Genomic DNA, 27,706 nt, shown 5'->3' with positions numbered 1-27,706 from the left:
GGCTTTCATCACTTTAAATTTTTGGTGCCAATCCTTTCTGGCTTGAAATGTTTTTGTTGAGAAATCGGCTGATAGTCTTATGAGAGCTCCCTTTGTAGGTAATTGTATTTTCTTGTCATTTTTAAGTTTTTCTTTTTTCTCTGTCTTTAATCTTTGCTATTTTAATTATGATATGACTTGGTGTGGCCTCTTTGGGTTTCTCTTGTTTTCTGGACTTGTGCTTTCTGGACTTGTGTGTTTTTCTTCTTCACTAGGATAGTGAAGTTTTCAATCATTATTTCTTCAAATAGATTCTCAATCTCTTGCTCTCTCTCTTCTCCTTTTGGTACCCTGTGATGCAGATATTGCTGTGCTTCATACTGTCCTAGAGGTCCCTTAAACTTTCCTCATTCTTAAAATTCTTTTTTCTTTTTGTTCTTCTGATTGGGTGTTTTCTGCGACCTTGTCTTCCAAATTGTTGATTTGATCCTCTGCTTCATCTAACCTGCTATTGATTCTTTCTAGTGTATTCTTCAATTCAGATAATTGTGTTTTTTGTTTCTTACTGGTTCTTTTTTATGGTTTATATATATAAATTTTTTATGTTTACTATCTCTTTAAGTTCGCACTGAGCTAATCTGTTCTTTGCCTACATTTCTTGAGCATCCTATAACCATTGTTTTTAACTGTTTCTGGTAGATTGCTTGCCTATTTTATTTAGGTCGTTTTCTGGAGATTTATCTTGTTTATTTTATTTGCAATATGTTTGTCTCCTCATTTAGGCTGCCTCTCTGAATTTGTTTTTGTATATTGGGTAGATCTTCTATGCCCTCCAGTCTTGGTGTGGAGGCCTTACGTAGTAAGTGTCCTGTGGAACTCAGTGGCGCAGGCTCTAATCACCCAAGCACGGTGTGGCAAGGATGTCTCCTGTGTGAGTTATGTGTGCTCTCCTATTGTAGGTTTCATCTTGATTGCTGTTGGCCCATTCATTGGTGGGGATGGTCCTGGGCTGGCTGACTATGGGAATCAATTCCTAACACTGTGTACAAGCTTCTGTGCAGAGGCTGACCCCATGAAATGGATTTGGCCCTGGAAGTGCCTGGTACCTGCTGAGATCTTTGTGTATGCCACTTGTGGAGTTTATTGGATTGTATTCTGATGTGGTGTGAAGCCTACCGGTGGGTGTATAGTTCTGAAGACTCTTGGGAGGGATTCAGGTGCACGTCAGTGTCAAGCACTGCTTGCAATTGGCCCTGGGCCACCTATTTTGAGCTATAATGCAATCCACAGTGTATGTCTGCCTCTGCTGGGCCTGGGTGTGCATGAAAGGGGCCAAGCTGCACACCAGGGTTTTCTTCCACCAACACAGAGCCTGGGGAAAGTCAGCAAAAGGCCAAGGTACTCTGAGATTAACCTTTGCCTGCTGGCTTCCTGTTAGGCTCAATCACTGAAAGAGCTTCTTTCAGTACCTGAGTTGTGTGAGGTAGGTTCTCAGTGAGTCACCAGGTAGGAGTGAGTGGTGTTCACCAGGTTGATACAGATTCAACCTTGGGACCAGTGATGAGTCTGAGGCCACACAGCAAAAGTCTCAGAATACACCAAGGCCAGCCACAACCCATTGGGTGCCCATGGACCTTTGTGGTGGGCAGGATCTTGGAGTTATTAGGGTGAGGGCAACAGAGTTCACCAGGCCCAATCAGATCAAGATTTAGCCATGTGGATAGAGGGCTTTGCATAGGAGCAGTGGCATCCATCAGATGTGTGAGGGGAAAATGGGCCTGGTTTAGAGTCATACAAGTCAGTCTCTCCTTTAGTCTGCCTGGACCTCCTCAAGAGTCTTTAAAAAAAGTGTTCACCACATGCTACAACCTGCTGACTCTTCTGCAGTGTGTGAAATGGACAGTGCAGGACGACAAGGAGTCAGGAGTGTGGGGGCCAGTGGATGTCCCCAGGCATGGAGGGGATTGCTAGGCCCAGGAAAAATGGAGTCTGTGGGCAGTGTGGGAGAGGGACTCAGCACAGGGACCCTTGTGGCTGTCCCGTTAGCTCTCCTGGAGCCACACAACCCAGTCTCTTCTTGCAGGACTCTGGTCTGCTCCAGTCCGCACTCTCTTTACTGAAGCCCAGTGTGAGGGTCTGTGAACAAGATATTTTGCCCTGGTTCTCTAAGAGGTGCCTGGGTTTCTAGCAGAGTCCCATCTCTTTTTGGTGGACATGATCCCTGCTGATTTTTACAGCCAGATGTTATGTGGGTTCCTCTTGCCAGCTCTGGTGCTCTGGGCTAGGAAACCTAGCATGTTGTTGAGACCCCCTCACTCCTCACGAGGGACCTTTGCAGCGGAGGTGGCCAGCCCTTTTTGCATCACTGCCCTTCCTACCAGTCTCAGTGTCGCTTCTTCTGTAAATCCTTGGTTATAAGACTTCTGTTCAGCTAGTCTTCAGTTGGTTATTCAATCTGATTGTTCTAAAGTTTAGTTGCAATTTCAGTTTGGACCTAGAAGGAGATGAGTGTATCATCTGCCTCTTCTGCCACCATCTTGGATCATTCTTCTAATGTTCTAAATAGGTCAAATTTTGATTTCCTAATAAAAAATAAATTTTATTAGATAGTCATGTGAAATGACTGTATTTATGTATCATACCTAAAAAGCATAACTACTTATAAATAATTTTTGAACATATTATATTTTCTTACAGAAATAGTAGAAGTAAATTTTGAATAACTTTGTTCTTTTTCTTTATTATTTTTGTAGGATACAGTGTTCGAACATTCACTCCATTTTATTTTCTGGTGGAGCCAACGGATACACTGTCAGTTAGAGGCTCTTCTGTTGTATTAAACTGTTCAGCGTATTCAGAGCCTTCTCCAAAAATCGAATGGAAAAAAGATGGAACATTTTTAAACTTAGTATCAGATGATCGACGCCAGCTTCTCCCAGATGGGTCTTTATTCATCAGCAATGTGGTGCACTCGAAACACAATAAACCTGATGAAGGTTATTATCAGTGTGTGGCCACTGTTGAGAGTCTTGGAACTATTGTCAGTAGAACAGCCAAGCTCACAGTAGCAGGTAAGTTTTCTTAAGTAATTTATTTGTATTTTCAAAGTTTTATAAAGGATAAATTTTAATAAAAGCAGTATTATTCTAGACTTTTCATTTAACTGTTAACAGCAGATAATACTTATTTAACAAGTATCAGTTGACTGAGTATTATGTAGGACTTGCTCAGTGCTGTAGGGAATAAACTATAGCATTTTCCCACTTTGTAATGATTTAGGTGGCTTAAGGTTGCTATCAAAAGTACTGAACCAGTTCTTTTTTTCCTTTGTAACTTGGAAATTACAGAGGAAGTTGTGTAGGAAAATCAAGTCACTTTAGTTGCTAACTTTTAGCCTACTTAGTATAACCATTTAGTATGTCTGGCTTTATAAAACTCAAAGTATAGACAGAATCTTGGTTCCTATATGCCTTAACCAAGGAAATTACATTTAATTGGATAAATTATTTAAAAATCTGTAGGGTGTATATATTAAAGTGAAGACCAAAAAGCTTTAAGGAGAGAAACATTAGCTTTCTTGTAGAGCATTCTTATTTGAAGAATGGTGGAAAATAAGAAAAATTAAGACTCTAAAAGAGTAAGATGTGGTTCCTCCTAAGTCATACTTGTGTTGTAGTAGACACTGGTATTCCTCAGATCAGGGATTCTTCACTTGAATCCCAGATAAAGTAGTTAGTTTTGTTAAGTTTCACACTGTACAAAAATTGTATTATCTTTAAGTCTTATATTTATACTCACCTTGGTGAAATGCTAACATGTGAAAAAAGCATATGACTGAGAAGAGTTTCCCATCCCATTCCCACTGCAGGTCCTCCCAATCTGGTGCTCACTCCAGGGTGTATTTGCTCATTCATTCAGAGTATGATGACTCTTTTCCTCTGGAGCGAAATACTTAGTTATACTTGAGTGTAATGTAAGGCTACTGTCGTTATTCCATAATTATGAATTGAAGATGGAAATTTTTTTAAAAAATCAGTTCTTGAGACAACCTGTCTTTTCTCTTTTTTTTTCCTTCTTATTTTTAAAATCCATTTGCCAGGCTTTCTCCAACTTGTTGATAAATAAGTTAGCATCATGACTGCCCCTGTAATGTCACTTAGGTCAGCTCCTATTTATCATTTATGTTCTTAAACTGGGCTTTAATCATGACTGCTTCCTTTCAGCTGTACCCCACACTCAATCACCAGATCCAGTGAATTCTGCTTCCTAATTCCTCTGTACCTGATTCACATTCTCCTTCCTGAGGTTACTCATCATTCCTTATCACAGCCTTGTAACTGTCTGCCGCCTCAACCTCTTCCTTCTCCAGTCCATCTCCACACTGTGGTCAGAGCCCTATTGCTCACCCATCAGTGTCTCTCCAGTAACAACAAGAGGCTAATGTCTATAAACTCTTTAAGGCCTCTTGAATCCTTTCATGATCTGGCTTCCACATCTCCAGCTTTATTTTTTATCACTTCACCCTGCCCCCTGACTCCATCCCCACCATCACCACATTTTAAGCTTTGGCAGTACTGAAAGTTTTTAATCCCCCTTTCTTCTTTGCCTCTGGCTTTTGCTCATGGCTTCCCCACTGCCTAATAATCCTGTCCTCCACTTTTTCCTTTGTTTCTTATCCTCCGCTAGGTTTGTCCATTCTTTCTCTTATTTTCATGTCTTTCAGGAAACTTTTTTTTTTACCTAATATTTAAGTAAACAGGCAATTTTAATACAAGATGATAAATTATTTGGTCTGGATATCAAGGGGAAATAATATCTAAGCTAAGAGATGAATAGAAGTTCTTTTAAGTAGTTAAATCATATTCATTTATAGGTATACTGTGAATTATCTAAAGATTCCCTTTTGATGAACAGTTACATGGGTAGAGTGATGTTGTAGGCAATACTATAATGAACAACCTTTTACAAATCTTTATTTCTACAGAGTAGATTACTAGACATAGTAATTCTGCTAATTGCTGGATCATAGGGTATACTTTGTGTGTGTGTGTGTGTGTGATTTAAAAAGATAGCACTGAACTGTTTGACAGTTCCTCTAAATGTTAACCGACCATAGAGTTACCACATGACTGACAAGAACAACAACAACAACAAAACCCTAAAGCTGAAATTTATGCCTCCTTCCCATTTCTTTCTGGTCCAGGATTACATGTCTTACTTAGTAGTTGTCTCTTTCGACTTTCAATTTCAAACCATTCTTTTTTTCCGTGTCTCATTTTGGGTTTTCTGCCTTTCCTTTATGAATAGATCCAGGTTTTTTACCTTTGAGAGGAGTATCATAGTGATGCTCTGTTCTTGGTGCATCATATCAGGAAGCATGTTCCATGACTGGTGATGTTAACTTTTATTATTAAAGTAGTCTATGCTATGTTTCTCCACTATAAAGTTAATAAGTATTTTGTATTTTTATTAATTTTGGGAAGAGATAATTTGATACTCTATAAATATCCTATTCCTCATCTAACTTTGATCTACTAGTTTTAGCATCCATTTATGATTCATTATCCCAGATTTAGCCAGAGGAAAAACTCCCTTCAATCTGACTTTTATGTCCTTTCGATTCATCCATATTGTTCTTTGGATACTTCCTTTGTGTCGTAAGACATTCCAAGCTCATCTTGTACTTTCCGTATTTCAGTCCCAGAATCAACCATTTCTCCAAGGAACGTTGGTTTCTTATACTGGATAATGGTATTTAGAAATCAAGATTGAGTTGCCATGTGTACATATTGCCACTGAAGTGACATTGATTCTGGACTCTCTGGATGAATGTATACTCGTATATGAAACATATATTTCATACATATATACCTATATATACATCTTTTTATGTTTTTATATCTATTTTATAAAACCATAAGTTGATACTGACACCTCTGTTCTAGTCCAGTACCATGAGATTGACTCAGCCCTTCTGCTTTTCTGTATTTGAACCATGCTTCTCTGACTGTGAGGAATCTGACTCCAAGTGTCCTTAGTACATTTATTAATTTGATTTGTAATCCTGTATGTAGCCAATTTCCTGACTCATGAACCTCCTTCTTGACCCTGGTTCCATCATACATGTGGTCACATGAGATGACTTGCTTCTCATCCCCATGCCTACATTTTAAAGTAATGTTTAACTTTTATTTTTTCTTTTCCTTTATTGTTCAGGTCTTCCAAGATTTGCCAGCCAACCAGAATCTTCTTCAGTTTATGCTGGAAACAGTGCAATTCTTAATTGTGAAGTTAATGCAGATTTAGTCTCGTTTGTGAGATGGGAACGGAACCGGGAGCCTCTTCTTTTGGATGATAGAGTCATCAAACTTCCAAGTGGAACACTGGTTATCAGCAACGTGACTGAAGGAGATGGGGGATTTTATCGCTGCATAGTTGAAAGTGGTGGACCACCAAAGTATAGTGATGAAGCTGAATTGAAAGTTCTTCCAGGTATTCATTTATTACCAGGACTGATGGTTTTATGTTTATCTTATTTTTTAAGTATATTTTATTGATTATGTTGTTACAGTAGTCCCAATTTTTTTTCCCTTTGCGCCCCTCTGCCCAGTACCCCCGCTTCCCTCTAGCAACTCCACCCTCCTTACTTCATGTCCTTGGGTTGTGCATATAAGTTCTTTGGCTTCACCCTTTCCTATATTATTCTTAACTTCCCCCTGTCTATTTTGTACCAACCAATTATGCTTCTTAGTCTCTGCACCATTTCCCCATTTCTCTCATTCCCCCTCCCAGCTGATAACCCTCCAAATGATCCCCATACCTATGAATCTGTTCCTATTCTGGTTTGCTTAGTTGGATTTTGTTTTTATTTTTTAGATTCAGTTGTTGATAGTTGTGAGTATGTTGTCATTTTAGTGTTCATAGTTCTGATCTCTTTCTTAAGTAAGTCCCTTTGACATTTCATATAATAATGGCTTGGTGATGGTGAACTCCTTTAGCTTTACCTTGTCTGGGAAGCACGTCATCTTCCCTTACATTCCAAATGATAGCTTTGCTGGATAGAGTAATCTTGGTGGTAGGTCCTTGCTTTTCATCACATTGAATATTTCTTGCCAGTCCCTTCTTGCCTGAGAAAGTTTCTTTGGAGAAATCAGCTGATAGTCTTATAGGCACCCCTTTGTAGGTAATACTCTGTTTTTCTCTTGCTGCTTTTAGTATTCTCCCTTTATCTTGAACCTTTGGCATTTTAATTATGTGTCTTGGTGTGGTCCTCCTTGGGTCTAGCTTGCTTGGGACTCTCTGTGCTTCCTGAACTTGTATGTCTATTTCCTTCACCAAATTTGGGAAGTTTTCCTCCATTATTTTTTCACTTAAGCTTTCAATTTCTTGCTCTTCCTCGTCTACTTCTGGCACCCCTATGATTCGGATGTTGGTATATTTAAAGTTGTCCCAGAGGTTCCTAAGCCTCTCATTTTTTTTTCAATTCTTGTTTCTTCATTCTGTACTGGTTGACTGTTTATTTCTTCCTTACGTTCCAAATCATTGATTTCAACCACAGTTTCCATCCCTTCACCATTGGTTTTGTGTGGATTTTACTTTGTTTCATTTAGCATAGCCTTCACTTCTTTCCTTATGCATCGGCTGTACTTAAGCACATCTGTCAAGCCTGTGAGCATCTTTATCTTGAATGTTTTGAACTCTGTGTCTGTTAGGTTGACTGTCTCCTCATTTGTTAGTTTGGCTATCTCCATGTTGCTTGGTTCTTCCACTGGAACCTTGATTCATTCCCTCTTTTGGGCCATACTTCTCTGTCTCCTCATTCTGACACGCTTCTGTGTTTGTTTGCCTCTGTGTCTTAGGTAGAGCTGTCGCTCCTGTTACGTTGTAAGGGGCAGAGCCTTAGGCGTTCATCAGTATAGGCAACCCATTTCACCACATTGTGGTGCAGTGTTGAGGGGAGTAGTCCAAGAAGGAACAATACCCCTTGCTAAGCTCTAGGCACTTCTCCCACTTACGTATGGGACTAGCACCTCTAGCTATTGCCCTGGCTATCGTTCCCAGAGTGGATGGGTCTGCAGACCTTCTAGGACTGTGGGGGCCCTTTAAACAAGTGGACTCTGCTGAGAGACCGGCAGTTTCTTCCTCCACCCCAACCCCCACTGGTTTTCACAGTCAGAAGCAACGAGGCTTTATTTACCCCTGGCTCTGGGACTGTGAGCTTTGTGGTCTGGTCTGGTGCTGGGAGCGTTCCCCAAGTATCCCTCCCTACTTTTTAAAATGTATGACTCCACTTTCCACTGGCCTGCCACTGCCACCACTGCTGCTGCCACCACACCGCGTCCTCTCCACCCTGGCTCCGCCCCTCCTACCTGTCTGGATGAGTTATTTCTTCTTTATATCTTTGTTTGTTGGACTTCCATGCAGCTTGATTTCTAGAATTTCTCGTTGTCTCTACTTTGAAGTAGTTGTATTCCTTCTTAGTTGTGAAGGGAGACGTAGCGTGTTTGTCTTAAGCCTCCATCTTGGCCGGAAATCCCGATTTTATGTTTATTGATGGGTAAAATTTGTTGTCAGGACTTTTTACAAACATTGTTAAATATGTCATGTGACAGATTAGTGTCAGCTTAAGAAGTCTCAATTTCTTACAAGGAGGAAAAAGAAGAAAACATATGAGAAAGATCTGCACTTTAGTTAATGCATTTGCCAGTAAAAATTTGTCAAGCAATAAAATATATTCAATATCTATTGTATTATTCTTGACGAAAGAAATGTTTACTCTGTGTTTTTTTTGGTCAGGCTTATCCATGACAGGATACTTCTTAGAGTTCTGTTACTTCCCTATAATACTTTTTATAGTTAGGTATTTTTACTTGTAAGAATTACAGACTCACTCAGGCTAGTTCATACAAGAGATGAGCAGAGTGGTTTTTATAGCAGCTCTTGAGACACTGGTAAGGAAGAGTTCCTGGATCTTTATAATGCTCCCCCATTTTAATGTAAACGAAGCTCCTCTTTCCATCTACCCCTTCTCTCTGCTCCTGCTGGCTTTCCTCGTAACCTGTTTTTATGTATCTTTTCTCAACTATGTAACTTCTTACTCATTATTTGCTCTCTCAACTGTAGCTCATCATAGTTCCTCTAGTCTCTTGATGCTTCATGACCTTTCAGCTTCTTTTCCCACTGCTAGGTGCCTGATTCTTTCCACATTTCTTATTTTATGTGAATTTATGAATATAATTGTACCATCCTTACATTGAGTGGGAAGTTTTTATATATGATGACTTCATAGGCTCATTTTTAGCCTAAGGATTGGCTTGCAAGGTGAGACTAATATGATTGGGTGATTCTTGATGGTGTTCCTGGTGGCTCTTGAAATGACTTTTTTAAATGCAGTTTCTTTCTTTGTCATCATCATCTTTGCCCTTGTCATTCTACCCCAATCTATTCTCAGCTCAGCAACCACAGGTGTCTTTTAAGATGTGTATGAGATCATGTCACATCTCCACTCAAAATGTCGCAATACTTCCCCATCTCAGAATAAATGTTAACATCCTTCACCTGTAAGGCTTGATGGATAAACTTCTTGCCACCTCCCTCCCCCATCTCTCTTCTTCCATCTCATACTTTCCTCTTCCTCACTCTGTGATTGTGGCCACCTTACGTTTCTAAAACACTCCACATGATTGAAATGAAAAGGGAATCCACGGTATGGGAGAACATATTTGCCAACAATACATTGGACAAGGGTTTAATCTCCAAAATGTATAAAGAACTTGTATGACTCAACACCAGGAAGAAAACAGTCCAATCAAAAAGTGGGCAAAGGGCTTGAATAGTCACTTCTCCAAGGACATACAGAGGGCCTATAGGCATGTGAAAGAATGCTCGAAATCACGAGCCATCAGAGAGATGCAAATTAAAACTGCAGTGAGATGTCACCTCATACCTGCCAAAATGGCTATCATTAATAAATCAACAAACAAGTGCTGCAGAGGATGCGGAGAAAAGGGAATCCTAGTGCACTGTAGGTGGGAACGCAAACTGGTGCAGCCACTATGGAAAACAGTATGGAATTTCCTCAAAAAATTAAAACTGGCGCTGCCTTTTGACCCAGTGATTACACTGCTGGGACTATATCCTAAGAATCCCGAAACATCAATTCAGAAGAACATATGCACCCCTATGTTCTTGCAGTGCTATTTACAATAGCCAAGTGCTGGAAACAGCCTAAGTACCCATCAGTAAATGAGTGGATCAAAAAAACTGTGGTACATTTACACAATGGAATACTATGCTGCAGTAAAAAAGAAGGAATTCTTACCCTTTGCGACAGTGTGGATGGAACTGGAGACTATTATGCTAAGTGAAATGAGTCAGTCAATGAAAGACAAATATCTTATGATCCCACATATAAGTGGAATCTAATGAACAAAATAAACTAATGAGCAAAGTAGAACCAGAGGCATAGAAACATGGAACAGACTGACCACTGTAAGAGGGGAGGAAGGAGATTGGGTCTGGCTGAAAGGAGGTGAAGGAATTAGCCAAAGAACAAATACGCATGATCCATGGACATGGACAACAGTGTGGGGACTGATGACTGTGGGAGTGGGGGGTGTTGGTTGGAGGGGGAAAAATTGGGACAACTATAATAGCATAAACAATAAAATAAGTAAAAAAAACACTTCAAACATGATCTTGCTTTTGGGCCTTTCTGCTTGTCATTTTTTTCTAATCCTGATCCCTCAGATATCTGCTTGACTCACTCACTGACTTACCTCTCTACTCAAATATGACTTTATCAGAGAAGCCTTTCTTGACCACTGTTTGAATCAACAATCTTCCATTCCCATCTCTCTTACCTTGGTGCTTTCTCCTTTCCTCCTTCATTTTATTTCAGAACATACACTTCTGACATACTGCATCTTTCATTTGTTGTTTCTCCCCCTGTTAGAATGTAAACTCAACAAGGAAAAGGAATTTTGTCTGATGCTAAGAATGGTAACTGGCACATAAAGGCTAGTAAATATTTGTTCAAATTTGTTTCTATCAAAATTCAATTGAATCTAGCTAAATAATTCAAGGTTAAAAAGATAGAGTGAGAGAACTGTATGTCTTCCAGCCTACTATTTGCCTTGCTTTTACATGGCAGAGTTCAGTTTTTCTTTATATTCAGGGGAGCATTCAAGCAAATCCTCTAAACTGGATCCAAGGAAACAAAATTCTCAGTGCCAAAGGATGAGCTACCACTCAATATTGGCAACAGAAACAAAAGTACTGAATGTTTTGTTGATTTAGGAGAACTGTGCTTGTCCAGTACACTCTTCGTTAAAAAAAAATTGTTTTTACTATTGTTTTTCATTACAGTTTACATTCAATATTATTTTGTATTAGTTTTAGGTGTACATCGTAGTGGTTAGACAACCACATACTTTACAAAGGGTTTCCCCAATATTTCCAGTACCCACAAGGCACCATTCATACTTATTACAATATTACTGATTATATTCCCTATTCTGTACTTTATATCCCCATGACTGTTTTCTAACTACCAATTTGTAGCATATATAATACATTAAGAGTAAAATGTGGAATAAGTTTATTTTTTAGATTAGCATTAAAAAACCCAAAACACTTTTTGTGATTATTAAGATGACAGGTATTTTTTTTGTTGTTGCCATAATAACGCACAGTAAATTGTTGATGTTCCAGTGTTTTTACCTCTGTAAAGGGCAGTTTCTTTTTTTAATTTCATTTTTCAATTACAGTTTACATTCAATATTTTTTTGTATTAGTTTTAGATGTATAGCATAGTGGTTAGATAATCATATGCTTTACAAAGTTTTCCTGCTGATATTCCCAGTACCCACCAGACACCATAGGTATTACGATATTATCAACTATATGAGGGAGGACCCCCTGAAGGTGTAATTTATTAATAAAAAATTGTCTATTTTTACACGTTTAAACTTCAGTCACCTTCAAAGTACTCTCCATTTGATGCAGCACATCTATAGAGACATTTCCTCCGCCGCTTAGTTTTTGAACTCACTGATTTTGATGCCCTTTAGTGCTTCTGAGGTTTTTTGTTTTACCTCTTCCACAGTGGCAAAACATTTCCCTTTGAGGACTTTTCTCATCTGGGGAAACAAAAACAAGTCACTTGGGGAGAGATCAGGTGAATAGGGAGGGTGGGGCATGGGGGTCATGCCATTTTTGGTCAAAAATTGCTGAACACTCAGCTTGGTGGGGGCAGGTGTGCTAGTGGATCACCCACTATGAAATGGGCAAACAGGTTGAAAGAGTCTTCAGAGGCTGAATGCAGCCTCTCACAATAACGCCAGCTGGTACACTGATACAGACAGGTTCCTAGACACTCACCTAGTGGGAGAAGCCTGTTAGTACAAGGGGTCCACCCTCCAGAAGATAATTTCAGTTGTTTTGGATTCCCCCCTCATATTCCCTATGCTATACTTGAGATCCCCATGACTATTTTATAGCTATCCATCTGTACTTATCAGTTCCTTCACCTTTTTCTCCTACTCCCCTAAACCCTGTCTCCTCTAACAACCATTAGTCTGTTCTCTGAGTTTGTTTTTTTGTCTATTTGGTTCTTTAGATTCCACATTTAAGTGAAACAATATGGTATTTTTCTTTCTCTGACTGACTGACTTCACTTAGCCTAATACTGTCTAGGGCCATGCATGCTATCAGCAAGTGATAAGACTTCGTTCTTTTTGATGGCCAGGTAATATCAGTTGTATATATGTACCACCATTTTATTATCCACTTGTCTCTTGTTGGGCACTTGGGTTGTTTACATACCTTGGCTATTGTAAATAATGCTGCACTGAACATAGGGGTGCTTATATTGTTTCAAATTGGTGTTTGGGGTCTCTTTAGATACATACCCAGAAGTGGAATTGCTTGGTTGTAAGTCAGTTTTGTTTATTTATTTATTTATTTTTTTTTTTTGAGGACCCTCCATACTGTTTTCCACAGTGGCTGCACCGGCCTGCATTCCCATCAACAGTGCACTAGGGTTCCCTTTTGTCCACATCCTCACCAACATCTGTTGTTTGTAAGTTTTCAATGATAGCCATTCTGACAGGTGTGAGGTGGTATCTCACTGTGGTTTTAATATTTTCGTTGCTCTAGTGGCTAGTGATGTTGAGCATCTTTTCATGTATCTATGGGCCATCTGTATGTCCTCTTTGGAGGAGTGTCTATTCATGTCCTTTCCTATTTTTTAGCTGTATTGTTTGTCTTTTTGGTGTTGAGCTACATGAGTTCTTTGTCAGTTTGGATATTAACCCCTTACTGGATGTATCATTGACAAATATGTTCTCCTATTAAGTAAGTTGTTTTTTTGTTTTGTTGATGGTTTCCTCTGCTGTGCAACAACTGTGTAGTTTGATGTAGTCCGGTTATTTTTTCTATTGTTTCCCTTGCCTGAGGATATCTATCAGGAAAAAACATTGCTAAGAGAAATGTCAGAGATTTTATTGCCTATGTTTTCTTTTAGGTGTTCTGTGGTTTTGAGTCTTACATTTAAGTCTTTAATCCAATTTGAGTTTATTCTTGTATGTGATGTAAGAAGCTGGACTAGTTTCATATTTTTTGCATGTATCTGTCTAGTTTTCCCAACACCATTTATTGAACAAGACTGTCTGTAGCCCATTGAATGTTCTTGCCTTCTCTGTTGTAGATTAATTGACCATTTTGGCATGGATTAATTTCTGGGCGCTCTCTTCTGGTCCATAGAACAGCTCTATGTGTTTATGCCAGGACCATATTATTTTGATTACTGTAGCCTTGTACTGTACTTTGATATCAGTAGTTGTCCAACTTTGTTCTTTTTTCTCAAGACTGCTGTGGCTATTCAGTATCTTTTGTGGTTCCGTATATGTATTTGGATTATTTGTTTTCGTTCTGTGAAGTACTTTGTTGGTATTTTGGTAGGAATTGCATTGAATCTGTAGATGGCTTTAGGAAGTATGAATATTTAAATGATTTAATTCTTCCTATCCATGAGCAGGTGTATGCTTTCATTTATTTGCTTTTTTTTTCTTTAATTTTTTTTTCTTCAGAAGCACAGTCTTCTTGAATAATGCAAACTTCTGATCTTTTATAGAATTTTGGAAAGACATTAATTTTGGTAACAAAGCACAGAGAGGTCAATGTTAGAGAAGCATGTTTTGTGATTGATTACAGAGGTGAGAGCAGGTTAAAGTCATTCTCAGATGCAAGTGATTGTGTTGCTGAGTAGCCAGCTGACTTTGAAAGCCTGTGGTTTTCACTGATTGGTTGGCTCTCTATAGGCATGCTCACTGAAGTGAGTTGTCGCAGATTTGTTAGACAATTTTTATTTGTTACCATGGCTACAGGAGTATCATCATTTCACTCACAACTTTAAAGCCAGTTATGGTGGTTGTTACCCTGGCTATAAAACATCTTTCCCTAAGAGTATGGGGACAGGAGTCACCTCTCTTTGCCTGAGAATTTTTTGTTTTTCCTCAAAACTTAACATGAGAAATATCACCCCATCAAAACTTAGAGAACCCTACCTTTTCTTCACAAGAATGTGACTTTTCATATGTCCATAAAGAACAACTATATAAAGTGAACACCGTATAGTGGTAGCTGCACTATTATACAGTCAAAGGATTGGCAGACTAAGTGAACCAAGTTAAAGATGAAACTCAGAAAGATTTTCAGAAGTAACACACAGAGACAGGGAAGGAAAGGAAACCTCTTATGATGTCACTGTGAAGGGGAGGATGATTCCAAGGATTCTGAGCTTGCTCTGCGTTTTCTCTATTTGTATCAGTCAGGAGGCATTTACTTTTTCCTATCTTTTAAAGTAAAGGGGATTCATGGCAAACCTTCCTGGTAAGTACCTTGAAAGCAGAAGCTATAACTTACACATTTTAAAAGCCCCCAGAAAACCCAGCATACTGTTTTGCACATAGAAGTTATTTAAGAAATGTTTGCTCATTTAAATGGAATTTTCTTGTGTTATTTTTGCTTAAAATTTTTTAAAATCTAAAGCCACACAGACTGAATAGGAATTTGCCATTCCTTATTATTAAAGTGGTAGAATACTTTCTTAATCATTGTCTTTATTTATTTGTTTATTTATTTATTTAGATCCTGATGTCACATCAAAGTTGGTATTTTTGAAACCACCTTCTTCCCTGGTCAGAGTGGTTGGTCAGAGTGCAGTGTTGCCATGTGTTGCTTCGGGACTTCCTCTTCCAGCCATTAGGTGGATGAAAAATGAGGAGGCACTTGGCACAGAAAGGTAATGTCTGGTTAAAAGCCTTTATCAGCCCGAGCTTGAGGCTTGGTCTTATCTTAGTTGGGACTATTAATTAATAAAAAATGATTATCTGCTTTTTTAATTTAAACTTACAATATTCATTTGTCATCCTTAACGTATGTTTATATGATGTATACGATCATAACGTTTAAAAGAAAAATGCTTTCGAAATATTAAGTATCCTTAGCTTAAGGCCTCAGGACCTCCTTTTCTAAGTTATTGCAAAATTTTCCCGTCCTGACCAGCCTGAGACTTCTCGCTCACTCTTATGTGCATTTTGTTGATAGTAGGTTTTTTTTCTTTACTCAAAAGAAAATGTCTTTCTAATCCTTTTGTTTTTGCTTTTTTAAATGAATACCAGCCTTCTTCTATGATCACAAATTCCTCATCTTCCACAAAATCCTTTTCTGTTAACATAAACCACTGTGTCATCCATTCCATCCTCTCATTACTTCCTATGGTCTGGATCCTTGTCTCAGTTGTATTCCGATAAGAGAACTGAGGTGGTGGTGGTGGTGGTGGTGGTGGTTAGGTAGGTTTTGTTTCCAAATCAAGTTATCTCGTGCATTGTAAGGATGTTTATTAACATCCTGACCTCTACCTACTCAATGCCAGTAGCACTCCGAAGTTGTGACAACCAAAATTGTTTCTAGATATTACTAGATGTCTCTTGGGGTACAAAATTGTTCCCAGTTGTGGACCACTGTTCTAGACTAGTACTGTCTAATAGATTATATGATGCAAGCCATACATGTAATTTAAAATTTTCTGATAGCTGCATTAAAAGAGTAAGAAGTATATGTACACTACTAAATACAATAATAATTTATCCAAGTTAGTGGTTAAAGTGCAGTGTAGTTCCACCAAAACAGTAAAGCTTGTGTTTCGTGCTACTTCTACATTTAAATAAAAATTAAATAAAATTAAAAAAATTTAATTTCCTCAGTAATTCTAACCACATTTCAAGTGTCAATAGCCATATGTGGCTAGTGGCTATTGATTTTGATAGAGCAATTTAGTAACTCAAAGTATTAACAGACCATCTTAAATCTTAAGACATGGAAAGGGAGACCTGTCTAGTCAGCTTGGTAATCAGCCTTTGATGATCAGTGAGGATGATAGAATACAGTCATTGTTTCTCACTTGTCCCAGTAGCAAAGCTGATGGTGTCATCTCCAATATCACCAGATTTCTTTCTCAACACCCATCCAATCACAGCTTCTTCTGCCTATAGTTTACATTTTTTCTCCTTTCCCATAAAATTTTATGCAAAGAATTTATAAGCCTCCCAGGGAATGTTTAAAACTTATGCTAACAAACATAGGGAACATTAAAATAGGGGATAAAAATTTCAAGCTCTTAGAGAAGAAAATTCTACTGGCTACATGTTAGAATAAAATGTTTAACAGGAGTAGGAAAGCTGAAATATGTTATTTTTAAAACTTTAATATCTTCTCATAGAAATACATTCTGAAGATATGTAAAATGTACGAGTTTGCTTTCTTATATAAGAAATAAAAGTGAAGATTTGTATGATTCTCATTTGTTTATTAAATAAATATTTGATAAATATTTATTGAATGCTGGTTATATTCAGCACTGTTCTCAGTACTGGGAATGCAGTAGTAAACCAGAGGCAGAGATTTTGCACCTAAGGGACTCATAGTCTAGTGGGGAAGAGTAAGACAGTAATCATAAAAGCATAAATTTTCAGTTTATGGGGAGTGCTGTGAAGAAAATTATGACTAAGTATGTCATGACTGCCAAGAGAGGTACAGGTGGAATTGCTGTTTCATACAGTGTGTTAGAGAATTGTTATCTTAGCAGAATGAGGTCTAGGTGGGTCAGGGGTCTAGAAACCATGGTAGGAATGCTACATATCTTCCTTTCATGTTATATCAACTTATTATATTTGATTTAATCAGAATTATTCATGAGGGGAGATGTTTTTAATTAAATAAAATGTGGATATCTATTATGGCTAATAATATTCATCTGAGTTTTAAGGATAAATCAGGAAACTTTTAAGATTGAGAAGACTGTTTTCTGCTTTAATTTCTCTGGCTTCTTCATATTTGGGTTATGTGGCAGAAAAGGCTGAGAAGTGTTGCTTTGATACATCACTTTCTCAGGAAGTTTCAGAAGGATGTACGAGCCAGACAGTGTTGGTGTTGTTCACGTTGGTATTTCCAGACCCTGGCTTGGTGTATAGCAGAGCAGGAAGATTGGTGACTGATATATTTTGGTTGAATGCTTGAATATAATACAGGAAAATAGAAGTAGGCAAATGGACCAAAAAGGTGCATCAAGTCACATAAAAATTACTCAAAATGTCTTTATTTGAACTAGAGCCTCATGAGATATGTAGATGGTCTTAGGTAATAAATTATTTAAACCCAAATTGTAAAGAAATTTAGAAATTGAAAGAAAAAGATGGCTAGAAATTCAGATAGTACTGGACTGGCTCTAGTAAAAAAATATTATATTATTAGACATTTATTTATAAACTTAAGACATCTTTGAAAATGAATATTTTAAAACATTACCACTGACTTTATTAATATCTTAAAAATTGATATATTTACTTAATCTTTTGATCAAATTTATTCAGATGCAAACCCAACATAGCTATTGAAGGGGCGGTGGTGGTGGTGGAAATGTATCCCACTCATTGTGTAGTTTTATTTTAAAGGAAGGGAATCCAGAAATACAAATGCTAAAGTGCAAGGTGACTGATAGCAAAATGTAATTTAGTAATCAAATAATGTTATGTTTTAGTGGAATGATGATCAGAACCTAGCCACAGAGGAATAGGTTATAGTTACAAAAAGGCTTAATGTTATTAAAACAACTTGTTTAATAAACAAGATGAGGGCTTCCTGTCTAGGAAGATGGAGTAGGTGTATTTTTCTCTATTCTTCCAGCTAAGTACAACTGAACACCATTGAAATTTTATATAAAGCAAACATGGTAAGACTCTGAAGGGTGGAGCGAGAAGATTGACTGGCTCGGGATCTTGGCACCCAAGGCACATGATAGTGAGTTCCCTGAGTTTTGTTTTTGCCTCACATATATGCCAACTTTAGCTGAAAAAGCTGGCAACCTGGAAACATCAACAGGCACCTACAGAAGGCGCTAATAGCATGTGTTCTTTCTGCCAAAGGACCAGGAAAGGGGCAGCCTAGCAGGACCAAAAATGCCAGACTAAAATCACTCCATCTCCACTTTAACACCACAGAAGAAACTGGCCCTGCTGTCACCCATGCCAACCAACGCCAAGTGGGAAGCCTCAATTTCCACCCTTGCCAGGTTGTAATGACCTCCCTGCAATATGGTGTCAGAGGCTAAGTAGGGAGCCAAGGTTTTCATTCCAGCAGGGCGATATCAATAGAGACCATATGGAAGGGTGTGGACTTTTATCCCATCCACAGTAAGAGATGCTTATTCCCTTCCTGACTTGGGTAGTTTCAAAGGAGGCCTGGTGGAGAGTCAGAATTTCCACTACCATGTAGTATTGAGCCCATCACTCCTTCATGGTGTCTATGATGCCATGTGGAAGGTACTTTTGCTGCACCCAGCCAGTGGGTAGTACTAGTGGAGGCCTAGAGGGAAACCAGGACTCCCAGCCCTGCTAAGGAGTAATGAGGAGGCCCACCACACCCTTCAGGGGTTAATAGAGTAGGGAACCTGGACCTCTGCTTCCACCTGACAGTGATGAGGTGGCATCTCCCACTTACGTGGTTAGAGTGGTGTCAGAAGCAGCCAGCTAAAGAGAGATTCTGGATCTCATAACATAATATCCCAGATATCCAGGTTTCTGTAGAAAATCACTCATACAAAGAACCAGGAAATCTCAAGTGAGAAAAGACAACCAATAGATGCCAACATTGAGATGACAGGTTTTAGAATTATCTGACAAAGATTTTAAAGCAGTCATCATAAAAATGCTTCAGTGAGCAATAATGAACACTCCTGAAACAAATGAAAACATGGAATATCTCAGAAAAGAAGTAGAGTCTCTTCTCAAAGAAATGGGAGATTTAAAGAAAAAACCATGTGGCAAAATTTGAACCTAGAAAATAACCAAAAAACATAAAACAAAAACCTCAGTGAGTGGGCTCAGCAGCAGACTGGATGGGACAGAAGAAAGAATCAATGAACTGAAAGAAGAGAGAAAACACAGATGATCATAATATTAGGAATAAAGCGGGGATCATCACTCCAGACCCTGCAGACATCAAAGAATAATTATGAAATACTGTAAATAACTGTGCACATGTGAACTTGACAGCTTCAACAAAATAAACCACTTCCTCAAAAATGTAAATTACTATTATCTTAACAAAACATGAAATAAATAATCTGAATAGCCCTCACACTGTTAAGGAGATTGAATTTGTAATTTTAAAACTCCCCCAAAAGAAGTCTCTAGGCCCAAATTGTTTCACTGGAAAATTCTACCGATGTTTAAAGAATATTTAACAGCAGTTGTACACAATCTCTCAAGAAAACAGAAGAGGAGGGATCAAAACTAGTACCAAAATGCAACAAAGTAAACAAAAAGGAAAATTACAGATAAATAATGGGTTAGCCAAAAAGTCTCTTTGTTTTTTTCCATAAAATAAAAGACACAGTTTTCATTTCCACCAATAACATTATTGATGTGTATATTTTGAGTATGTTGGCTATCCCCCAGTGGTATAACATTAATTGTTCTTAATTAATTTCTCAATGTGATCACTATCAAATTTGATCAGTATCAACTTCAACTGGTCTACCCGACCATGGAGCATTGTCCAGTGAGAAATCTCCAGCACGAAACTTCACAGACCACTTTTGACACGTTCAATCAGTCACAGCACCCTCTCCATACACTGCACACATCTCTTTTTTGTGTTTCAATTGCATTTTTACCTTTCCTGAAATAACAAAGCACGATGTGTGTAAAATGTTGCATATTTTTTGTCTTCAATATTAAAATGCATACACAAAAGTTCACTGATTTTGATAACTTTAAATTTTTTAATTCAATCTTACTCCCATTGCTCCCCTCCACCTGGTACACCTCATTCCCCCACTTAGTTCATGTCCATGGGTCATGCTTGTAAGTTCTTTGGCTTCTCCATTTTCTATACCGTTCTTAACATCCCCTGTCCATTTTGTACCTACCAATTTTATACTTCTTACTGTTTTAGATTATTTTGTTTTAGATTATGTTCATCTCAGCTGGATGTCATAGGTATATATTGCCAATTTCCCATTTATGAACATGGTTTTCCGTTTCTGAAGCTTAGTAGTGATTTTGTCCAAGGGTAAAATATAGTATTTTAATGTTGGTGATTTTTTTCTTATTTTGTATTATCCATTTCACTTCAGTCATTATAGCTCTGTTCCATTAGAAATTATCTTGCTTCTCTGTTCTGTCATATAAAGTTGGGGTTTGAGGACATAATTATGATATTTTGAGTAGCAAGGCCACTTAATAAGGTTTAGTAATGACCTTGCAGGTTATTTCTTAAAAGAAGTTACCAAACCCATTTCTAGTTTTTCTCTTTCTCTGTGTCCAGAGCTTAACCTTGTTTATCAGATTCAGGAGGAATATCCAAGCTCACAGAGTACCGAAATTTAAGCCAGAATAGCACGTTACTTAGGATGAGAATTACAAATGTGGCACAGACTGAATAGTCGTTTCCTCTGATTTTTTCCCTATCAGGAATTCTGTATGAAAAGCCAAATGATCAGAATATTTCTCGAGCATAGATACAGACAGAAAATGTAACAATATTAACATTTGAGAGAAACATCTGCCTGTATGAAAAGGAGCTTAGATGTAGAACCTCAAAATAAAAATAAAATTGTAACTCTTCAGACTTCTCAAATGAACTAAAGTGGTTCACTTTATAACATTTGATCATAATATTGATTTGTAATTTCTTCCTCGTTGTTACAGGATTGTCTTACTTTCTTTAAATATTCTCTTTAAATGGACTTAAATCGAATGGTAGAGTTGGGTGGAAATGATCAGCATTCTTGTTGATAATGGCATAGTGGTGGCTGATTCATGCCTGGCTGCCACACCCGGGGAGTTGCTCTCTGGCAGTTGCCCTTCTGTCTCCCTCCCTTCCTCTCTTCCCTTTCCTAACCAAGCCACCATAGGAAACTTTCAGTGGGCACTGTGACCCCCTGACTTACTGTTTCTGACCTGACATTTGCCCTCTCTCTAGTCATCTCATTGTGGCATAGCTGTGGTTGAGTGACTCTCAGATTGATTCCAGACCTCAAAAGCACACAACTTGCAAATAAGATAAGATAAGATAAAATAGCACACTAGGGACGCAGGGATGGACTGTGGTGAGTGGAATCGGTCACAAAGGTGATATCCCTTTGGGAATAACCAGAAATGCCAGAGATTATTCATTATAACATTTTGATTTGTATTCGTGATATTTGTGCATGGAAAATATGAGGAAAGCAAATTGGACTAAATTAAATTCTGATAATTTTATGTAGTCTCTAGCCATTTAAAGCCACATAAATAATAATACTGCTTAAGTGTTTTCTCTGTGTTATGTAGAGAGTTTCTCAGGTATTATTTTCCTAGTTCTGAAATGTATCAATATTTTTTTATGCAGCTCTGAAAGATTGGTATTGCTGGCAGGTGGTAGTCTGGAGATCAGTGATGTCACTGAGGATGATGCTGGGACTTATTTTTGTATAGCTGATAATGGAAATGAGACAGTTGAAGCTCAAGCAGAGCTGACAGTACAAGGTATGTCAATATTTCCTGTATAAATAAAAATCCTGTGTATTTTATGGGTTTGCCAGGTTTTTTTTTACATAAATGTGGGAGAGGCAATACAGCGTAATAGCTAAAAACCTGAGCTTTAAACCAGACTGCTTGGGTTCAAATTCTGGGTCTCATATTTACTAGCTGTAAAATTATAGGAAATTTACTTAACTTCTCTGAGCTTCATTTTTCTCATCTGTAAAATGGAGACAATAAGAGTACTTACCTCTTTGGGATTGTATTGAGGATTAAAAGAGTTAATACTTGGAAAACTCCCAGAATAGTGACTAGAATATGGTAAGAGCCTGAAGTTAATGTTGTTATATGCAGTAATAGTAGTGTGGGCATCTGGGAAGTTCTCTACACTTTTCTTGCCTCACAATGCTTTCTTACAAAGACTTCTTTGTTCTCTGACCCAGAACCATGGATCTGCTAAGCATTGGTGTCCCACCCTTTTCAAGTGAATAGATCACCCAGGACAGGGAGTACAGTGTGGCTCTCAGTGTACACGGTCATCTGTTTGATGATCTATTTCTTTCTATTCAGCCAATGCTGAGCATCACAGCATACCCCCTTATAGGTTTTCTGATTTAGAAGTCATAGAAAATGAACGTGGTGTGCATGCATAATCTCTTCTTTATCCCATTTTCCTTCCCCTTCCTCTGTATGCAGATGTACCTCTCCTATGATTCGTCTGCACCCTCATTTATTTTTGTTTTGGATAAAAATCTTTTAAGACCTTCATTACTTTCAGGGAAATCCAGTAGTGCTTGAATATGTAGAGGGATATATTGGCTCATCATCAACGTGTCCCAAATTGTATTGTATTTGATAGACTACTTCCTGATTTATGGTTTCATATTTTATATGAAAGTGTTTCCCTTGGTACATTTTTTGAGTTTTAGAGTGGGAAGTAGAGTAGCCATATTCTTCCTTTAATGGTTACCAGAGGACTCAAATGTGTTTTGGCTAAGAATTGAGGAGCAACTCTGGCTGGGTGGCTCAGTTGATTGGAGCATCGTCCTGTACACCAAAAGGCTGCGGGTTCAATTCTTGGTTAGGGCACCTATCTGGGTTTTGGTTTTGTGCAGGAGGCAACCAGCTGATGTTTCTCTCTCACATCAATAACTCTCTGTCTGTCTCTCTCCCTCCCTCCCTCCCTTTCTAAAATCCTTGGGTAAGGATTAAAAAAATTGAGGAGCAGACTGTTTGGGGGGTCTGTGTTGGGGAAGGCAATGGAATGTTTATGTTCTCTATTGCTGTTCATAATCTCTGAAAATCAAAAGAGCAGGCCTTGGAGTTCACATAACTATTAACCTCAGTGAGCTCAACTATTATCCTTGTCTAGATGGAAGGTTGGCTATGACCAGCTCTAAAATGATTAGTTTTTTTCTTTACATCTATGTGAATGGGATTGGACAGATACAATGTTAGTGAATTCGATCTGATTTGGTCTCTGTACCTCCATTAGTGAATGCTTTCTCTTTCTGTTTTTTCCAGAAATGAGAGTCTTGGCTTAACACTCTCTTCCATTTTTCTACCTGTGCTTCAGTTTCCTTCAATGTAAAGTACCTGGTTATTGGTTTCAAATGAGAAGCATATTGTCTGCCATACATGTCAATTGCATTTGTCCATATGATTATTTTCTACTCTTTTATTTTATACATTGTATGGAATTTAATTGAAAATGCCTACTGACTGAATTAACTGTGTTTTTTAATTACAAGATAATACATACATCTTATAATTTGTCAGCAGTTCCATCTTGTCATATGTGCCTAGAGAAAGTGCCCTTCAGTGGACACATTCTAGAAAACTGAGAAGAGAATAAGAGTGAGGAAGCCAAGATATTAACAATTACAATAAGCCTTCCCTAATGGAAATACAGTAGTCCCTCTCTATACTGTATCGCGGTTCACCGCGGCCTCACTATATCATGGGATTTTTAAAAATATTATATTTAATTATTTATCACGGATTTTTCACTATATTGCAGGATTTTGCAGTACTGTATATGTATGTTGTTAAAGTTACGTAGGTTTAAGAGTGTAGAATAAATGTAAGGTTTCTACTTTGCGAGGGGTGGGGGCGGTGTCTAGAACATAATACCCGCGATAAGTGAGGGAATATTGTAGCATGGTGCTGGCCCAAGAACAGACAATAGAAAAAAAAATAGAACAGTTATAGTAATTATGGAAATTGCAAATAGTATCAAAATGACAATTCAGTTCATAGGGGAAAAGTGTTTTATTTACCTAAGGGTATTGGTACAATAGACTTTCAAGTGGAAGAAAATAAAGTTAGATCTCTACTTCAAGCCAAAGGTCTAAGTGTGAAAAACTGAAGAATAAAAGAGTGAAATACTGCTTATTGTCTTTGATGGGAGAGACTATATTAGAAGAAACAGAAAACAGCATGTCAAGCAAAAACTAACAAATTTTTACAATGTACACATTAAAAAATTATATAAAAACAATTTTGTAAGTAGAGGCTAAATGCAGATGATAGACTAGGAGAAAGTCTTTGTAACACACAGCTGAGAAAGGGTTGGGATCTTTACCATGCCTAGTGTGGCTCAGTTGGTTGGAGTGTTGTCGCATAAACTGGAATGTGGCAGGTTTGATTCCCGGTCAGGGCACATGCTTAGATTGCGGATTTGCTCACTGGTCGGGATGCGTACGAGGGGCAACTGATCAATGTTTCTCTCTCACACTGAGGTTTCTCTACCTCTCTTTCCTCTCCCTTCCCTTTCTCTAATATCAATAAGCATGTCCTTGGGTAAGGATGAAAAATAAAGTAATTAAATAAAATTAAAAAATAAAATATAGAGACCTTTGAGAAACAGATTTTTTTTTAAAGAAAATTAATAAAGACTATAGGCACTTCACAGAAGTTTATTAGTTATTGACATTTCTTCATAAATTTCTAGTCAACCTTACCAGCAGTCAGAAAAACACAAATTTAATAGATACCACTTTCTCCAGCCATTATATTGCAAAAAATTTAAAAGATTTTGAACTCTAGCACTGGACAGCATGGCTCAGTTGACTGGAGTGTCGTCCCATAACTGAAAGATTGTGGGTTCATTCCCCAGTTCAGGCGTATATGGGAGGCAACCGGTTGATGCTTCTCTCTCTCATCAGTGTTTCTCTCTCTGCCTTCCTCTCTTTCTCTAAAAAGTAATGAAAAAATATCCTCAGGTGAGCATATTAAAAAAAGTATTTTGACCTCTAGAGCATGCAGTATGGTGCTCAGAACTGAAAATAATTGATATCATCTCACCATTGCAGAATAGAGTAAAAGCATTACTTCCTTGTTCTAGATATTGTATTTCTTAGTGAAATTTAAGGTTGAATTCATTTTTTTTGATATCCTTGTTATAGGAGCAACCAAGGTCCATCAACTCTCTTGCTCCCCAGCCTCACTTGGGGAGGATATCTAAGGCTTTAGGTTAGCCTCTTTCATTTCTGGCCTACTATTGAAACGGCATTCTATTTGCTAACTTCTCTATTTCTAACATAGTTTTAGATCTGCTTGAGGCTGAAGATTGTAAATATGTGTTTTGAAATGCCTGTAATTGTCTTTTATTCTGAGCAAGAAGACTAGGGATTGTGGTGTTTGAAGACGCTAAGAGGCCCAAAATCTTGGTGAACAAAAAAACTATAGAGGGACTTTCAGCCAAGATGGAGGCATAGACAGACATGCTGCGTCTCCCTCCACACCTAAGAAGGAATACAACTACCTCAAAACTAGAAACAACCAGAAGTTCCAGAAAATCAAACTACATGGAAGTTCAGCAAACAAAGATATAAAGAAGAAATACTCATCCAGATAGGTAGGAGGGGCGGAGCTGGGGCAGAGAGGACGCGGTGTGGTGGTGGCAGCAGTGGTGGCAGCAGCAGGCCAGTGGAAAGCACAGTCACACATTTTAAAAAGTCAGGAGGGACATCTGGGGAGCATTCCCAGTTCCTCACTGGACTTCGCAGCTCACTGTCCCAGCACCAGGGAAAATCAAGCCGCATTGCTTCTGACTGTGCAAACCAGTGGGGGTTGGGGTGGAGGCAGAAACTGCTGGTCTCTCAGCAGAGTCCGCTCATTTAAAGGGCCCCCATGGTCCTAGAATGTCTGCAGACCCACCCACTCTGGGAACGACGGCCAGGGCAGCAACTAGAGGGGCGCCAGTCCAGTGAAAAAGTGGGAGAAGTGCCTGGAAAATGGGTGAGTGCTGGGCAGGTGGCATTGTTCCCTCTCAGATCCCTCCCCCCCACACAGCGCCACAGCGTGGTGAAACAGATCACCCTGTACTGATGAATCCCTAAGGCTACACCCCTTAAACGTAACAGGAGCAACAGCTCTATCTGGGATGCAGAACCAAACAAACACAGGAGCCTGTCAGAATGAGGAGACAGAGAAGTATGGCCTGAAAGGGGGAACAGATCAAGGTTCCATTGTGAAAACTAAGCGACGAGGAGACAGCCAGCCTCACAGATAAGGAGATAAGACAACCTAACAGACTCAGAATTCAAAACACTGGTGATAAAGATGCTCACAGGTTTGACAGATATGCTTGAGTACGGCAAATGCATAAGAGAAGAAGTGAAGGCTATGCTAAATGAAACAAAGGAAAATCGACACAAAATCAATGGTGAAGGGAAGGAAACTGGGGTTCAAATCAATGATTTGGAACATAAGGAAGAAAAAAACAGTCAACCAGTACAGAATGAGGAAGCAAGAATTGAAAAAACTTTACAAATATTGTGAGAGACATGCAGGTCCGGGAAATACGGAGCGTCCCTGGTGAACTGGACCCAAAGGGACCACACCAGGATGCATCATGATTGAGATGCCAAAGGTGAAAGATAAAGAGAGAGTCATGGGGGCAGCAAGAGAGAGGCGGAGAGTTGCCTACAGGGGGGTGCCTATAGGACTATCAGCTGATTTCTCAGAGGACACTTTGTAGGCAGGAAGGGACTGGCGAGCAGTATTCAATGTGATGAAAGGCAACCTGCAACCAGGATTACTCTATCCAGCAAAGCTATCATTTGGAATGGAAGGGCAGATGTAGTGCTTTCCAGACAAGGTAAAGCTAAAGAAGTTCATCATCACCAAGCCATTATTATATGAAATGTCAAAGGGACTTACTTAAGAAAAAGAAGATGAAAACTATGAACACTAAAATGACAACAAACTCACAACTATCAACAACTGAATCTAAAAAATAAAAAAATCCAACTAAGCAAACCAGAATAGGAACAGAATCATAGGTATGGGAATCATTTGGTGGGCTATCAGCTGGGAGGTGGGAGGGGGAGAAATGGGGATATGGTGCAGGGATTAAGAAGCATAATTGGTAGGTACAAAATAGACAAGGGCAAGTTAAGAATAATATAGGGAAGGGTGAAGCCAAAGAACCCATGCACAACCCATGGACATGAACTAAGGGGGGTGGGATTGCTGGAGGGAAGGGGGATACTGAACGGAGGGGAGCAAAGGGGAAAAAAAAATTGGAACTACTCTAACAACATAATTAATAAAATATACTTAAAAAACACTATAGAGGATTTTTTTTTAATTTCATGCAAAAGTTTACACAGAGTGCTTTGTAAGTCCAAGGTTGA

The 27,706-nt window shown here is 38.5% G+C and overlaps 1 protein-coding gene across 8 annotated transcripts in view; it reads left to right on the top strand.

Annotated features, from left to right (window-relative positions):
* NEO1 (neogenin 1) overlaps window positions 1–27,706 on the top strand; it is a 290,741-nt gene that overhangs the window by 95,374 nt on the left and 167,661 nt on the right. For all 8 annotated transcript variants that reach the window (XM_090270046.1, XM_090270045.1, XM_090270039.1 and 5 more), the window contains exons 3-6: window positions 2,733–3,050; window positions 6,196–6,471; window positions 15,130–15,283; window positions 21,934–22,070. In XM_090270046.1, the coding sequence (XP_090126172.1) occupies window positions 2,733–3,050; window positions 6,196–6,471; window positions 15,130–15,283; window positions 21,934–22,070 (885 nt within the window). The remainder of the gene's footprint in view (window positions 1–2,732; window positions 3,051–6,195; window positions 6,472–15,129; window positions 15,284–21,933; window positions 22,071–27,706) is intronic.

Source organism: Furipterus horrens, unplaced genomic scaffold (assembly GCF_987537825.1).
Source record: "Furipterus horrens unplaced genomic scaffold, mFurHor1.1.pri manual_scaffold_3, whole genome shotgun sequence".
NCBI classification, from domain to species: Eukaryota; Metazoa; Chordata; class Mammalia; order Chiroptera; family Furipteridae; genus Furipterus; species Furipterus horrens.
This window is presented reverse-complemented; position numbering and strand designations above follow the sequence as displayed.